This window comes from Halichoerus grypus, chromosome 15 (genome assembly GCF_964656455.1).
Source record: "Halichoerus grypus chromosome 15, mHalGry1.hap1.1, whole genome shotgun sequence".
In the NCBI taxonomy this organism is placed as follows: Eukaryota; Metazoa; Chordata; class Mammalia; order Carnivora; family Phocidae; genus Halichoerus; species Halichoerus grypus.
Genome location: NC_135726.1, coordinates 4,367,729 through 4,382,604, shown reverse-complemented (window position 1 = coordinate 4,382,604; position 14,876 = coordinate 4,367,729). Strand labels below are relative to the sequence as shown.

At 51.7% G+C, this 14,876-nt stretch overlaps 1 protein-coding gene across 1 annotated transcript in view; it reads left to right on the top strand.

The window, feature by feature from the left end:
- The window catches only part of ATP2C2 (ATPase secretory pathway Ca2+ transporting 2), a 58,390-nt gene that overhangs the window by 35,904 nt on the left and 7,610 nt on the right, over positions 1 to 14,876 (top strand). The window contains exons 8-17 of the mRNA XM_078062991.1: positions 829 to 978; positions 1,057 to 1,125; positions 1,483 to 1,558; positions 4,893 to 4,959; positions 8,744 to 8,868; positions 9,001 to 9,098; positions 9,945 to 10,046; positions 10,948 to 11,037; positions 11,719 to 11,820; positions 13,924 to 14,080. Coding sequence (XP_077919117.1) covers positions 829 to 978; positions 1,057 to 1,125; positions 1,483 to 1,558; positions 4,893 to 4,959; positions 8,744 to 8,868; positions 9,001 to 9,098; positions 9,945 to 10,046; positions 10,948 to 11,037; positions 11,719 to 11,820; positions 13,924 to 14,080 — 1,036 coding nt within the window. The remainder of the gene's footprint in view (positions 1 to 828; positions 979 to 1,056; positions 1,126 to 1,482; positions 1,559 to 4,892; positions 4,960 to 8,743; positions 8,869 to 9,000; positions 9,099 to 9,944; positions 10,047 to 10,947; positions 11,038 to 11,718; positions 11,821 to 13,923; positions 14,081 to 14,876) is intronic.

The following is a 14,876-nucleotide window of genomic DNA, read 5'->3' as shown; positions in this document are numbered from 1 at the left end:
TTTTTTTAATTGTGGCAACATTTAAAAAAAGAAAAACAAAACTTTGTTACATTGTAAAATGTGATTTGGATTACCTAGTGGCAGAACATCCTCATGAAAACAGCCATAACTTTATGGCCGAGGTTGAGGAGGGCAGTCTGGCTCACTTTCCAAACCACACATCAGAGCCAGCGTCTCTGGAAGACACCTGTTCGGGAAAGGCAAGCACATCTGTGCTGGGTACCAGCAGTCCCAGCTGCTCTCCAAAGGCATCTCCCAGGCCACCCCTCTGTTCGACACGGTCAATGCCAGACCAGTCATTTTGATAAATTGGCAAAATGACAGTGATTTCTCAGAACCTAAAGATCACGTTCAAATGTAAACATAGACACAAGCTTTCTTTAATGCACCTAAGAAAAATGTCTGAAGTTCCTGAATTCTATATCAAACTCAGGGGCTTCTCGTTTGTGATTTTAGAAATGACCCTGAGTGTCAGGGATGGTCCCCAAGAATCTAATTTTTTCCCCCTGCCAACACAGTCTTAGGAGTTTGTTCAGGAAAGACTTATTTGAATATCCTGCCAGGTCAGTACAGATAACCCAGGGAAAAAATCATTTACAGCCCAACTCTAGGTCCTAGCAGAGGGATGTTTTCTGCTTAGAGATGCATGCCCACTATATAGATGCCCAATGGTCAGACTTCATTCTTGGCAGTCAGGGGCACGATCTCTTATGCACAGGAGACTTTTCCCAGTTGAGAAGTTTTACAGGGGGAGTGTGGTCCATTCTGTGCTTTTAAAATCCGTTCTCAGGGTGAAGGGGCAGAGTCCATCGTCTCTTCCCCTTCTAGGTCACGGACCTCCTGGTGGACGAGTCCAGCTTCACGGGAGAAGCCGAGCCATGCAGTAAGACGGACAGCCCGCTGACGGGTGGAGGGGACCTCACCACTCTGAGCAACATTGTCTTCATGGGGACCCTGGTGCAGTGTGGGAAGGGGCAGGTAAGCCCCAGGGACCTTGGCTGCCCTCACCAGCGGGCTTCCAGCTTCAGACCTCACGCTCCTCTCTCCTGAACACAGGGAGTCGTGATTGGAACAGGGGAGAGGTCCCAGTTCGGAGAAGTGTTCAAGATGATGCAGGCTGAAGAGGTAAGGGCCAGTGGTGGCTTTGGTTTTTCGGTAGTCTGGGGTTTGAGATTCCTCTCAGCTACCTACACCAGCCCTGCCCACTCCTGGGGAGCGAGGATGATGTGGTTAATACCAGTTCATGCTTTTCACGCTTTTAAAAATTTATTTTTATTGAACAACATTTATTAGGATTTTGTTGTCAAGATATAATTTACAGACACTAACATGCACAGCTCTCAAGTGTAGAGGTCAGTGAGTTTGTATATATGTGCCCGCCTGTGGAATTGTCACTCCGCTCAAGGTATAAAGAAGCCAGGCGGAAGCTGAGGGGCTCTACTGGGATCTCCTCTCACAAACCCATTGTTCTCATCCTTTCAGACGCCTAAAACCCCACTACAAAAAAGCATGGACAAGCTAGGGAAGCAGCTGACACTTTTCTCCTTTGGCATCATTGGTGAGTGAAGCATCTGCACTGGGTCGGGGGGACGGAGGGGAGCCGTCCTGAGCAGCCATGGCTGTTTCTCGAATATCTTGCCGCTGACTTGGGTGAGGACCGAGGGATGGGACTGGAGACTCTGATAGGACCAAGAGGTTTCTCTCTTAGCCCAGGCTCACTGTGACATGCAGCCCGACATTGCAATGGCTTCCCATGGTCAAGGTGTATTTCTTGCTCACACCAGTCCATGGGCACGTTCCTGATTGAGTGGCTTTCCTGGGTAGGTCCCCTCTACACACCAACTCAGGATCTTGGGCCCCTACCATATGGTTGCTCTCCCTCCCTCCAGGTCCTCAGAGGCTGGCCACTCTCCCCACTTGTTCAGCCAGCAAGTGGGCAAAGTGGGAACGCAGAGGCTTGTGGGGGAAATGCTTAAGGCATGGACCCGCAAGTGAGGTCATCACCTTGGCCCACTGCCCAGTCTTGATTGGCCAGAATGGAGTCACATGGCCTACCTAACCACAGAGGAGACTGGGAGGTGTGGTTTAGCGGTGCACCCAGCCATATTTCTATGCTACCGAGCAGGCTATCCCTGGGCTTGTGCCTCTTGGCCTTTGGCAACACACCAAACAGCATCCACATGATGCTGCGGACCTAAATGTAGGTCTTAAGCCTGAATATCCCCATGGGGCCACCCTGGTCCCTTCATCGGCTCCTTCCTGCTATCTCCAGCTCTGGCTTTGATTCTGTGTTCTTCATTCCTAGCTTTAAGGACCCAGTGGCTCCTGGCCCATGGCAGATTCTCAATCAACCAACAAACCACTGCCCATAGCACAGGCAGTGATGAGAGGCTGTACCAGTGAGTCTCCCTAAAACTGTGGAGCCAGGGAAAGTTCGTGGGAGAAACAGCTTTCCCTCCTAGAAGCACTTTCATTGTGCCTTGGGCCACCCAGATGCATGAATTCATTTATCGAGTGTCTATGACACGCTAGTCACTGGGATAGGGTCAGGGGCTATCAAGATGGATCAAGCACAGCTTCTGCCCTCTGAAGGACCCCAGGCCAGTAAGAGCGAGATAGCCGAACAAGCATGAAATGTGAAGGTAGTGGTTAATCTTGAGTGGGAGAGTTGGGAAGGTTCCAAGGGGAATGTGACATTAAACTGGGTCTTGTGGGATAAGTAGGAGTCTGCCAAGTGAAAAAAGAGGGAATTAAGAATGCCAGGCAGAGCAAAGGGTATCTTCAAAGGCATGGAGGGGATCTGCACTCCTTTGCAACTTCTAAGAGGTAGTAAATTTTGCAGAGAAGTTAAGAGGATGTGGTCTGGAGTCAGGGCTTTCAGTTCTGTCATGCTGGGGACAGACCTGCTCGCCCTTCCTTCCCTGGGCACCCCTTCCCAAAATTCCAGCGTCTAGTCACCTTTCCAAATTTCAACTTTGGATGTAAGTGCTCAGAGTTGGCTAAATCACTAGCTTTACCGTTGTGAGGTAGCTCTATGCCTTTTTCCCTCCTTCCCAGCCTGTTTTGTCCTGGAGCCATAATGAAAGATGGGTTATATCTTAACCTGCCAAGTCTGATCTCGACTAGTGGGGGTCTGAGCTGTGACAGCATTTTGAGGTCATGCTCCTGCGTGGTGGCAAGGAGGACTGTGACAGATTCGTGATGGCTGTCATGGACACAGGTGGGGAATGAGGCCCATGCATTGCCATTCACTGGCCATCCTTGGGGTTGCATATTGACCAGACATCTCTGGGAGAGTAGAATGCCCACGCGGTCCTGGCTGCCCGGAGGCCTCTTTTGCTCTCTAGTGCAGGGATTGGAAACTCTGACTCCTGGACCAAAATGAGTTTGCCACTTGTTTTTATATGGCCCACAAGCAAAGATATTCTTTTTTTTAGAGATTTTATTTGAGAGAGAGAGCGCGTATGCGCACAAACGGGGAGGGGTAGAGGGAGGGAGAAGCAGACTCTGCTGAGCAGGGAGCCCGATGTGGGGCTCCATCCCAGGATCCCCAGATCATGACCTGAGCCGAAGGCAGACGCTTAGCCAACTGAGCCACCCAGGTGCCCTTAATAAATATTTTAAGAGCTGCTCTAGCGTTTTGGAACTGGGTTCCGCCGATCCCTGCAGGGCCCACAGGGGAGATTCAGGGAAGCTGTGGTGGGCTGGTCAGTGCTTAAGAACTGACTTTTCCGGGAGAGGAACGTTTGCCAGGCTCCATGGTGTAAATACTCTCCATGTGGCCACTTTCAAACCACCCATGTACTGAAGTCACTGAGTGTGGGTTTGGGGAGAGATGTGCCGCGCCTGCCCTTGGGGGTCCCGTGGGCATGCTCCAGCTTCCAGCAGGGGCCCCCAGGGCGGGGTCGGGGCCCAGTGCCCGGGGCTGCAGGCTCAGCACCCCACCCCTATTTCTAACAGAGTTGCCCGTCCAGTCTCTGCATCTGGATTCATTTGGGTTCCAGCTGAGATTTCATTTGCCTACCACCACTAATTACTGTATGGAAAAAAACCCTAACAAATCAGGTCTCGTGACGCCGCCCCCCAACACACACACACCCTACACACGTACACACACAGAGCTGTCACCCAGCACAGAACCTGCCCTGGCTCCCCGTTCCCTGTGACGTGAAGCTGCTGTTCCTTAGCAGGTCCTCCGAGGCTCAAGCAGGCGACTCCGCTCACCTTCCCACCTCTTCCGACCGCAAAGGCAATAGCAGCCCCCAGGAGCTATGCTGAGCACTTGGAGGGGATTGTTGCCTCTTAAATCCTGAACCAACTCCTCGAGGGAGACATGGTCATCATCCCCACCTTACAGATCCAGACACTGAGGCCGCACCTGGCGGCCCCAGAACTTCTCCCCATTGCCGGAACATCCTGTGCATTTTCATGGGTCCCAGCGTGACTCGCGCCCCTTCTGTGACCCGAGGGTCCCTCTCTGGCAAGTCCTGTAAGCAACGGGCCCATGTGCCCGTCAGCAGGAGCACGTCAGCTGCCACATCCCACACCGTGGGGGCGTCCCCACACGTGGGGCACCTGGGGAGAGCACGGGGATCACCTGTAAACATTTGCAAACAGCCCGAGAGGAACTAACTGGCTGATCGTTTCCTTCTTGAACTGGCTTGGTCCTTGCCTGAGAAAGTGAAACCATTCTTTTTTGCAGGTGTGGAAGGTCTTAAAAAGAAACAGGAGAGTGGTTACAATACTTGAGGTTCTTACTCGTCGCCTTATGCATCTATTCCTGAAACTCTTAAGGGAATGAGTTGGAAACACGTTTGCATGTCCGAGGACGTACGCGTGTGCACATGTGTGCGTGCGTGTGTGCGTACATACACTTCTTGTCTCTTCCCCAGGCTTGATCATGTTCACTGGCTGGCTGCAAGGGAAGCAGCTCCTCAGCATGTTCACGATCGGGGTCAGGTAAGGGCATGGCGCCGACCTCACCTCGCCAGGGTGGCGGGAAGGTGGGCCGATGGGGGAGCAGGACCCTGGCCCTGGGTCAGGATGCTGTGGGTTGGTTTGAAGCCTGTCTCTTCTGCTAGCTGATTCTGTGGCTCTGGGCAAGTGTGTTGGCCTAAACAGAGGGGAGGCCGGCCTACCCCGCGCAGCGGTGCCCTCGCGCGCGGCCTCTGGGGCAGGGCAGGAACTCTCCCGCGTGCCACCACCCCCTAGCTGGCCCCCCGGCCACTGGCCTTGGCCCTGCAGATACTCGTTGAGCACCCGTTGACCCAGGGTGATGGAGCCAGATCAGAGTTTGCGGGCTGATGGGAAAAGTAAGTGTGAACGAGTCAAGTGAACATTGATAAGATAATCATAGCTCACAGTCAAGGCTACAAAGGAAAAAGCTGCAGAGAGAGTAGAAGGGGGGCGGGAAGAGACCTGTCCTGGAAGGGTGGCCGGGGAAGGTGCTCTGAGGGGTGGGAGCGGAGACGAGGAGGAGCCTGCTCGAGAAGGCAGGAAGGGGGTTCAGCGGGGAGGGTCCCACCACGGTGGGGGGTGGGACTGAGCTGGGGGCCTCTGGGGAGACCAGGAGGGACTGGCTGGGCTCCACGAGCAGAACCACACAGTGGAGTTGGGTAGGGCACATAGCGCCAGCCGCTTATGGGTCCCTTTACTCCTGATTCTAAAAAACGTCATCCGAGCCCTCCACATGGCATGCTGGGCCATCGCTACTCTTGTTTTGGAAACGTGTTGGCTGTTCTTGACATAGACACAGGAGGTGACAGGGCTGTGAGCCCTAGCTGGCTGCAGCCGAGAGGGGGCTCCGGGGGCACGGGGAGCTGGCTGTGGAATGTGGGGTTCGAGGCCAGGACGCGCATCCTGGAAGAGTGGGTCAGTGTAGAGTAGGGGTCTCCAGAATTAGCCTGAGGACGGGAGGGTCCTGGCGAAAGTTTGCTCACCAATCACTGGTGCCCTGATTCGGTGGGTCTGGGGCGGGTGGGGAGAAGCTGAGACTCTGCATTCCTGACAAGCTCCCTGGGGTGCCAATGCTGCTCTAAGTGGTGGCCCACTGCAAGAGGCAGGGCCAGGGAAGAAGGTTGAGCCCCTGACAAGAGTGCTCAGGTGACTAAGCCTTCAGAGGCAGGTGTGGTGGGGCGGGGACAGAGGAGCCTGAGCCCTGGGGTGGACTTCCAGAAAAAGCAGAGCACTCAGAAGCCATGACACCTAAGAATGTCCCCCAAATAATGGCACATTCCATTCCCACCTTAAAAACCATAGAACAGTCTTTATGAGCCAAGATGACTATTCAGTATTTCCAAGTAAGTAACAGAAAAGGCCTCCATGACCCTCCCTGCCCACCCTTCCCAGTACCATTTGCTGGTCCCTTCTGGTTCCAGGTCTCGACGTCCCTTCCCTCTCACTTCTCCCACTAGATCCATGGTACGCTTGCCATCCAGAGAAAATTTACTCTGTCCGTTTCACTTGTGACTTTGCAAAGATGAACATTTTTAGTGGAGTCAGCTGCTCGAAATCACTGAATCAGAAGGTAGAAATAGCAGGATAGCTAGTGAGGAAGAGATTCTCCAAAAGAAGTAACTTGAGAATTGTTCTTTTAAACAGTTTATCCTAATTCCCTCTGCCTCAAGTGACATTCAAGATGATCCAAAGTATACTCGCTTTTCCTGGCCCATGCTAATCTTTATTACTGTGTGGATTAATTTTTTATTATCATGCAAGCGTCCAAGTACATGTAAAAACGCCCTTCCCACACCACGTGGGGGGAAAGTCCTCGTCCTAGCCCTCTGCAAATGTTTGCTTAGCTCGTCTTGTCAACCTGTGCCATAAAACCAAGGAAGCCTTCTTGCTGTCACCATAGAAACTGGGCACAGTCCCTTGACCAAATTCAGTAATCTTGGTTCCTAGAACTTGCCCCTGAATGTTCCATTGTTTCCAGAGAAAAGGCCACGATTCATGTACCGTATTTCTTTGATTCTAAGACGCACTTTCTTTTTTCACACTTCTCTCAGGACAGACTGCTTCTTACAGATGAGGAGATAAGAGAGCACCCTGTGTTTAAGTAATTGGCAGCATTTTTTCTTTCTGAGTGGTACACAGATGATGGGCCCCTTCACCATCAGCCATGTCTTAGCTTAGATGAAATAGGAGAGCCATGTGCGACGCAGCCAGGCTTTCTGACGCTGAGGCAAGCCCGTGGAATGCTCGCTGTGTGCTGGGCCGGCGCGGCTCTCGCCCCGTGCTCTGTGTGTGCAGGCGTCCCTCGTTTCATGGTGCTTTGCAGATCCTGCACTTTTCACCATGTCGAGGTCTGTAGAACGCCTGTGTTGAACAAGTCCGTTGGACCGTTTTTCCCAATAGTATTAGGTCATTTCACATCTGTGTCATATTCTGGTAATTCTCGCAATATCTGAGATGTTTTCATCGTCATTATTTTTTATGGCGATCTGTGATCAGTGACCCGGTGTGCTGAAAGCTCAGGTGATTGTCAGCAGTTTTTAGCAATAAAGTATTTTTAAATTAAATTCTACACATTGGGTTTTTAGACATGATGCTCTTGCACACTTAATAGATGACAGTGCAATATAAGCATAACGTTTATGGCCACTGGGGACCAAAAGGTTCATCTGCCTTGCCGTATTGGGACGGTCGCTGTATTGCGGGGGTCTGGAGCTGAAGCCACAGTGCCTGTGAGGTGTGCCAGTATTCACTCATTCCTGTCTGTTTGTCCAGCAAATATTTGCTGAATGCCTACGGGGGCTTTGCTGGGTGTGCTGGTGCGGAGGGTGAGCCGTGGCGGGGTGTGGCTGGCCGCGCTCACCCACAGCTCTGCACAGAGGCACCCTCTCCAGTCTGGCCCCGACACCCTTCAGCCTCCCCCACTGGCCTGAGGTCAGCCGGAAGCCCCACTCCAGCGCTTTGCCTCATCCACACCTGCTCAGAGGTGTGGAAGGGGGAATCCGTCCGCCATGATGTTCTGGAACCAAATCTGAGGCAGAAAGAGCCCCTCCTTAACGTCCCATCACCTGCGGACACACCTCCCACAAGAAGGGATCCACCCTCTTTATCCCAGTTCAGTTTCCCGAGAGAGAAGCTCACTGGTTCAGCTGGGGTCACATGTTGTCTCTAAACCAATCAGCCGTGGCTGTGTGAGGGGGGGTCACATGGTCCAGAAAGAGTTGGAGGGATAATGATGAACCGAACGGACACCCAAATGGCTCTGCTACAATTGTCAAAGGCACAGTTTTGTCATACTACCTCCCTTCAACCTTAATTTCCTTGTTTGGCTTCCTTAACAAGTGTCTAAACAACTAGACCAGTGAGAAGTGAAAATCAGGGGAGTCAGGGAGGATCCTCTGAACCAAAAAATTCCACTTCCCACTTATTGCCTAATTCTGGAAATTCCTTTCATAGGACCCAAAGGCCTTTCTCACTAATAAACGACAGTAATTTAAGTGCAAAAGTGCTTTAAGAGGCAAAACAACTGAGGGACTAATTTATGCTATAGTGTGGACGTCTGATAGGGGAGGTCCATTCCCAAGAGCAGGGTTTTGCAACAGGAGAACTCAGAGCTGTGGATGCTGGAGGAGACGGGTGCATCATGGGATTGGGAACAGAGACTAGAACAGGGACGTTGGGGACACCAGAGACATGCCTCACCGGGTCAAAGTGTTGGCGACCCCAGTTGGGATTCATGTCCTCCTTCAGTGCATGTGTTAAAGGTGACCCATCTGGCCTTTTGATCCAGCCTGGCTGTGGCTGCCATTCCCGAGGGTCTGCCTATCGTCGTCACGGTTACGCTGGTCCTGGGAGTGCTGCGGATGGCCAAGAAGCGCGTCATCGTGAAGAAGTTACCGATCGTGGAGACCTTAGGTAAGGGACTCTGCTGGTTGGAATCTTGTAAATGGGACTGAAGGAGTGGTCGTTCGGCCGGGCTATTTCATTAGCCTGAGGATGAACAGTGATGGTTTCTCTGTCCTCTGAACGGGGGTTGCCTCGTGCCAGGTTGCTGCAGTGTCATCTGTTCGGATAAGACAGGGACGCTGACCGCCAACGAGATGACTGTCACCCAGCTGGTGACGTCTGATGGGCTCCATGCTGAGGTGAGCCCCGTGCCGCGGACCTTTTCCTTCCTAAAAGTACATGGAATCTTCTAGAAAGCAATAAGGAAGAGACAAAAATGGGTTATTGTACAGTTTTCTTGGTACAAACAGCAGAAAGGAACGTGACCGAGTTAAGGGAGCCAACTTTATTTTTTTGCGATGATCTTTTAATAATAAGCTCGTCACATGACGTAGAAGCAAAGAAGCAGTTGCCCGTAACGGCCTGTGATGAACGGACCATGACGGTCCCTCGGGGTTTCTCAGTCTCTCCCCTGTGCCCCTGGCTCGGTCGCAAGCCCCCGGAACGTGCTTGTGTATCCTGTGGGGTTTTTCACAGAACTTCCAGACTAAGGTGTCCGCAGTGACATCTCACGGGCCGGGGCATGTGTTTGTAAATGGAATGTGGCCGGCCGGCTGGCACGCCCTGTGGTGTCCGTGTTGTCCGTCGCCGGCTCCCTTTGTGCACCAGCCACAGGACAGCGGGGTCCTGACAGACCCCTGGGCTGCAAAGGCTCACACGCCCGTGCTCCGGCTCCCTGGGGAAGCTTTGCCTCCCTCTGTGTAGAACGGAAGCTCTGCTGTGCTATCACTTCGTTTTCTGAAGCACAGTTTTCCCTGGCTGCTGAATATCCCAGTAAGGAAGCTTTCTGTGGTTTCTAAAGCATGGCCCTTTTTGAGGTTTTCTGATGAACAAACGTGCAGGGAACATCCTCATGCTTAAAGCCTTGTTTGTGGGTAGGAGTCTGTCCCTGGGGTGGGTCCCCCAGAAAAGAGATGAGGGGACAGCCCGGGGCAGAGGGTCTCATTGACGCGTGGTGACATCCTCTCTGTGGCTTTGCCCTGCAGGTCAGCGGAGTTGGGTATAACGGCAAAGGGACCGTCTGTCTGTTACCCTCAAAGGAAGTCATTAAGGAGTTCAACAACGTCTCAGTGGGGAAATTGGTAGAGGTGAGTGTCAAAAGCCCCACTGTGGAAATACGCATTTAGGAGGAACTGATGGGGATTCGCCCTGAGGAGAGGGCCAGCTGGTTCTTGGTGACACCTGGGCCACACCCCCAGGGGTCAGGTGTCCCAGTGGCCCAGAAACGGGTGGAGACCCTGGAGGTGAGAGAAGAGCTATATTCTCTGTCCTCCTCCCTACCTGCTGGAAAGGCTTTAAAGAGACACCTGCCTAGAGAAGGTACTCAGCGAATGTGGGACAGTGAGCCTGGTTGCATTGTCGGTATGAGCAATATTAGCCGGACTCGTGCCTCCCACACGCCGGGTGCCCTCCGAGGTCTGGCTCGAGATGTTGTCTCACGGGCTCACGGAGGTGACGAGAGTGTCCGGGATCACCCAGCCAGGGAGGGAGGGAGCCGGGATTCACCCCCACGCTCTTTTTGTGTGTTTCTTTTTTTTTTTTTAATTATCATTTTTTATCGAGATGTAAGTCCTATAGCCCAGAATTCACCCCTTTAAAGTGTACTAGCTCAGTGGCCTTAGTGCATTCACAAGGTTGGGCAGCCACTTCATCTAATTTCAGGACAGTTCGTCACCCCAAGAGGAAACCCGTACCCATTAGCGGTCACCCCATCTCCCCAGCCTCCCCGCCCCCCATGATACCGCCTTACAAGGGCCTTGTGACAACCAGCGCTCAGCGGAATCAGTAAATATTTACAGTGTTTCTTTTGAAGAGTGGGGACTCTGATGTACTTTGAAGAGTAAATCTTGTCCCTCACCCCAACCCCCGCCCCCAAAATAGGTCAAGCCTTCAGCATGTGACTTTTTCCCATGGATGAGTGAGCCCAGGACCCCAAGGGGTGCCAGCTCCGAATATTAACTACAGACATTCGGAAATCCCCCCTTTCAGGCAGGCTGTGTGGCCAACAACGCCATCATCCGAAAAAACGCCGTGATGGGACAGCCCACGGAAGGTGCGTTGATCGCCCTGGCCATGAAGGTAGGGACCCTCTGATGGTCTGCACCGGGAGTTCTTGCACTTGGGGCTGAATTAGTGGCAGAATTCGAGCTCGTGTCTGAGCAGATGAGGAATGGGGAAGCTTAGTAATAACAGGAGAGTGCCCTCAAACGTCCTCGGACAGTCACTGACATGCCATGTGGTTCTGGAACATTCTCCATGCCACCCTTCCTGGCAATCCCATACGAATCCTCGGGTGCCCTGTGGCTCAGATCCCATGGAGGTGCTGGGGAGACAGAGGAATGCAACCCACCTGGCGGCCCCCGAGCCCCCCTCCAGGAAAGACCCCTTCCTTTTAGTGCATTCTACTGATTGCAGGGCTCTGAGGTCAGACCCTGAGTCTGGGACTTGGCAGAAATGCCCCCACTCTGTGCCCAGTGCCACGTGCAGAATGGCTACCCCTGGATGCCGAAGCGGTGGGCAGTGGGGTGGGGTGCCAGAAGCTATCACGAAGACCAAGCTGGTTCTGTCCCTGAACAAGAGAAACGAGACCTTTTTTCTCTGGGTGGGACATTTCATTTGAAAGCAAATGGCCTTTCTCTGTGAGCTTGGATTTCTCATCTGCTGGAAATGGTTTGAATCATGAATAATTTAAGTGGACTGAGCTTTGCATAGAGATTGGTTTAGGATGACTTTCTGGAAGCTTGCATGTTATTATCCTAGATGGACTTAAGTGATATTAAAGATTCGTACGTGAGAAAAAAAGAGATTCCATTCAGTTCGGAGCAGAAATGGATGGCAGTAAAATGCAGCCCCAAGAACGAGGTGAGTTTGCTTCTCTGCCCCTTCCCACCCTCTCCCCTACACCCCAAAGGAACGAAAATGCAGGCAGCAAGGAGGAGAGTTTAAAGCTCCTAGCTTCTATGAAGTTTCAAATACATGAAAATACATTTGATAGCAATTAGATCGTTGATTATCTTGGGTTCTCTTCTGAGATTTTTGTCTGAAACAGTAGTTCTCAGAGTGGGGTTCCTGGACCAGCAGCATCCCCTGGGAATTTGTTTAAAATGCAGATTCTCAGGCTCCACCCAGAACCTCAGAGTCAGAAATATCAGGAATGCGTGGTGCCTGGGTGGTTCCTCGGTCAAGCATCTGACTCTCGGTTTTGGCTCAGATCATGATCTCAGGGTCATGAGATCGAATCCTCTGTCAGGCTCCTCGCTGAGCGCAGAGTCTGCTTGAGATTCTTTCCCCTCTCTCCCCCCTCCGCTTCTCACCCTGCTCGCAATCTCTCTTTCTCTCAAATAAATAACGAAAGAAAGAGAGAAAGAGAGAGAGAGAGAGAAAGAAAGAAAGAAAGAAAGAAGAAAGAAAGAAAGAGAAAGGAAGGGAGGGAGGGAGGGAAAGAAAGAAAGAGAAAGAGAGAGAAAGAAAGAAAGAAAGAAAGAAAAAGAAAAAGAAAGAAAGAAAGAAAATCTTTAAAAAGAAAATCAGGAGTAGAGCCGGTAACCTGTGTTTGCTGGGAATTCTGATGCATGCTCCTACCATTGACAGTGACCCCCCCCTTGCTACCTTGGGGGTCCTTTCTTCACATCCTGGTGCTGAGTTCTTTACAGGTATGAGCACCTTTGATCATCACCAGGTGGGGACAGTCCTTCCCTCCTGAAGGGGCATCAGGACGTGCATCCCAGCACCCAGCACACATGGTGTGAACTGTGAGCTCACGCATCACATGGGTGCATATAGACTCGCGCATGTGTGTGCACCTGGTTTGAGTGACCAGAGGAACATACACCAAACTACTCATGGCTAACCCTGCGTGGGGATGACAGTTGACTTCTTTTTCCCCTCTTTTTCTTTTTTAACCTTCTGTAGCTTTTCAGATCTTCTACAGTAAAAGGGTTTTTTAAGAAGTTTTTTTGTATTGCTTTCCACCTTTTTCTCCAGCCCTTTACTTCTCTCCTATTCTTTCTGGAACCTGTCACATCTTGCTCGTGCTGAGATTCCTCCTCTGTTGTTCAGGGCAGTGGGCAGCTTGGCCAGCGCATTCCAGGCCTTTGCCATGAGTAGATGGGTGTACAAATCCTCTCTGCTTAAAAGGGGTTACAGATTTTTTAAATGTTTTAATACCTTCAAATCTTTTTTTTTTCTCCAAAGACAATAGTAATATATTCTCATTGAAATAAATTATGGAAGTGTAACTTTAAAAATGGGAGCTCCTTACAATTCTGCCCCTCTTCTCTCCTGACCCATCACCACCCCCCACCCCCCGCCCAGCAGTCTGGGATGGAATATTCCAGGTTTTAAATATGCACATAGCAACATATGGGGTGGTAGTTTTAAAACTAGGCCGTGCTGTAGACAGTGTTTGTAATTTGCTTTTTTTCCCCTTACGGTGACGTCTTAGACATCTTTCTGTATCAGCTCATACGAGCTCATTCCTGCCCGCCGTGGGCACTCAGGCTCAGTGCTAATGCCGGGGACAGAGTGTGACTCACACGGGCACAGCGCCTTCTGCACAGAGCTCACCGTCTACGGGAGACGGAGCTTAAACACACAGGAAAACAGGCGCTTTAGGTTCCCTTTTATGAGCCATGTGCAGTGGTGAACACAGCAGAAACAGTACGTGCCCGTTAACTCGACCTCTAGCACGCAGTCCCGCACACACAGGTGTAACGGGGCCTGGGGTATGCCCGGTTCAGGACACGCGCTGGCCTTAACAAGGACCAAGGATCCGCCTCAGTCCTTCCACGGGCTGTGTGGTATTCTGTCATGTGGCTTTCCTGTGATTGATCTAACCCGTCCTGTATTGGTGAGCAGTAACGGTCCACCAGAAAGAGCCCTGCCGTGAGCATTGCTGTGTGCACCAGGTGACAGTCACCAAGAGCTGAAGCGTCCAATGACAGCGGACTTTTTTTCTTTTCCAAGGACCAGGAAGACATTTACTTCATGAAGGGGGCCTTTGAAGAAGTGATTAATTACTGTACCATGTACAACAACGGAGGCATCCCTCTTCCACTGACACCCCAGCAGAGATCCTTCTGCCAGCAGGAGGAGAGGAGGATGGGGTCGCTTGGCCTGCGTGGTCAGTACCTTTGGTCCCCAGCCCCGAGCTTTAAGTTCAAGTGCACCACTGACTTTTCAAGTGCATTGATGCAGGGTTCTTAGTAAGGGGATTGATCAGAACAGCAGTCGGGCGGTGTGCTAATGAAAGTAAGGCAAACGTGGAATCGATAGGCAGATGAAAGACAGACAGCTGCCACCCCCACCCCCCCCACCCCCCCGCAAGCCCAGCCACCAAATGACACCGGTTAGTCCGGACGCAGCTCATGTGTGTGAGAAGGGCTGGTGCCTCCCTGCTGACGTTTCTAAGACAGATGATTGAGGCGTACCAGAAACCCTGATTTTCCTGATTGGTCTTCTTGCTCATTGCTTACCATCAGGAAAACCCAAAGCTCTTTGAAATCAAGGCACACATTTCATTCCTTGGCCATTTCCAGTTTTCCGGACCAGGGGCAACGCCTCCCCTGACGAGCTGAACATTAAAGCTCACGTTTCCCAGAGCGCCGTTTGTCAGCCTGTCCATCGTCAGAGGAAGTATTTAAAAACATTCTGGAACCCTTGTCTTCTCTCCCTGGGGAAAATGAGCAGCTTTGGGCTGGGTGCCAGGTGCCTTGGTTTTTCCCTTCAGGAAAGAGACATGATAAATTGCTAGCAGCTTGCTGACAAGCGTACAAAGTGAGGCTGTCCCGGTCTGCTGAGATGGAGCCGAGCAGGGCGGGGAGGGTAGCTTTGGAAAGGAAAGTATCAGGAAGGTGACAAAGTAAGGTCATTCTCACAACACCCCCTCTGGGAGCCCTGGTCCCCCGGAGTCAAGGCCA